Source organism: Neopelma chrysocephalum, unplaced genomic scaffold, assembly GCF_003984885.1.
Source record: "Neopelma chrysocephalum unplaced genomic scaffold, ASM398488v2 Primary Assembly neopelma1_90423, whole genome shotgun sequence".
Classification (NCBI taxonomy): Eukaryota; Metazoa; Chordata; class Aves; order Passeriformes; family Pipridae; genus Neopelma; species Neopelma chrysocephalum.
The window spans coordinates 1-1540 of record NW_020919246.1 but is presented as its reverse complement, the minus strand read 5'-3'; the positions used below and the strand labels follow the sequence as shown (position 1 = coordinate 1540).

The following is a 1540-nucleotide window of genomic DNA, read 5'->3' as shown; positions in this document are numbered from 1 at the left end:
CCTGGGATGGGGCAGTGATGAGGCAGGGATGGAGCAGGGGTGGGAGAGAGGGTAACAAGGGTGGGGCAGGGATGGGGCAGGGGTTACCTGGGATGGGACAGGGAGTACCAGGGAGGGGGCAAGGGGTATTTGGGATGGGAGAGCTGGTACCAGGGATGAGGCAGGGATGGGGTAGAGGGGAGGAGAAATGGGACAGGGGGTAACTGGCATAGGGCAGGTGGCACTTGGGGTGGGCAGGGATGAGAGAGGGGGTATTTGGAACAGGAGAGGTGGTACCAGGTATGGGGCAGGGATGGGCAGTACCTGGCATGGACACAACCGTATAGGAGCCAGTCCCAGTGTCTCCAGGGCCAGGGGGCTCCTCCTGGCGGGGGGACTGCTCTAGGCCAGGGGTCCTGCAGCGGTACTGGCCCAGTCCCCGCACGCAGCCCTGTCCCACCAGGACCTCCAGCTTCCTATTCCTCCTGTCCCACACCCGCAGCCGAATGGGGGGCACCAACTGCTCCTCCTCTGGCAGGGCCTGGGGACGAGCCACAGGGACACTCCAGGGTGTCACAGCAGCACTCATGGGTGGGGGTCATCCCCTGCCCCCCCCCACTCACCAGGGTCAGCAGGAAGGTGGTGGTGGGGAAATTGGGGTTGGAGGCGAAATCCTTGATCACAGGAGTCCACAGGGTCTGGTCCTCCCACTGCAGCTCCAGCCTGGGTTCCCTCACAGCCCCACGCAGCCCCCGCAGCCCCCAGGCCAGCACCTGCAGGGACACCTGGGAGATGTCACCCTTGGGTGCCCTGGGGGCCCCTCGAAGGGCATCTGTGCCCAGTGGGAGGGTTAAGGTGCTTGTCCCTGTCCCCATCCCCATCCAACTCCAGTCTCCATCTCACACCACATTCCCACCCCACTTTTATCCCTGTCCCATTCCTGTTCTTGTCCCCAGCCCATCCCCAGGACCTTCAGCACTGTCCCTGTCCCTGTTCCGTCTCCATCCCCTGTCCCCATCCTGTCCTTGTCCTCATCTCATCCCCACTACCTTCAACACTGTCCCTTGTCCCTGTCCCCGTCCCAGTCTCCATCTCAGATACTGTTCCCATCCCACCTTCATCCCTGTCCACATCCCTGTCCTTGTCCCCATCCCATTCCCAGAACCTCCAGCACTGTCTGTGTCCTTGTCCCTGTTCTCATGCCGGCCCCGAGCTGTCCTTGCCTTCATCCCTCTGTGCTTGTCCTCATCTTCATCCCTGTTCTTGTCCCTGTCTCATCTCCATCCCCTTCACCCCTGTCCATGTCGCCATCCCCAGGACCTTCAGCACTGTCCCTGTTCCCCTCCCAGTCTCCATCTCAGACCTCATCCGCATCCCACCTTTATCCCTGTCCCATCCCAGACTGTGCCCACCCTGCCTTTATCCCTGTTCCAATCCCTGTGCCCATCCCTCTCCCTGCTTCACTGTTGTCCCCATCCTATTCCCTGCTTCCTCCTTGTCCCTGTCCCTGTTCCCACACGTTCCCCTCCCTGTCTATTCCCCCCTGTATCCTCCCCCCCCC

At 61.9% G+C, this 1540-nt stretch overlaps 1 protein-coding gene across 1 annotated transcript; it reads right to left on the bottom strand.

The window, feature by feature from the left end:
- Positions 1 to 276: 276 nt before the first annotated feature.
- LOC113979910 (fer-1-like protein 5) lies at positions 277 to 872 on the bottom strand (the record flags this gene model as incomplete). Its single annotated transcript, XM_027707189.1, has 2 exons — positions 603 to 872; positions 277 to 520 (listed from the first exon to the last, which is right to left on the bottom strand). Coding segments are annotated over exons 1-2 (502 nt in total), but the record flags the coding sequence as incomplete, so codon positions are not given.
- Positions 873 to 1540: the final 668 nt, after the last annotated feature.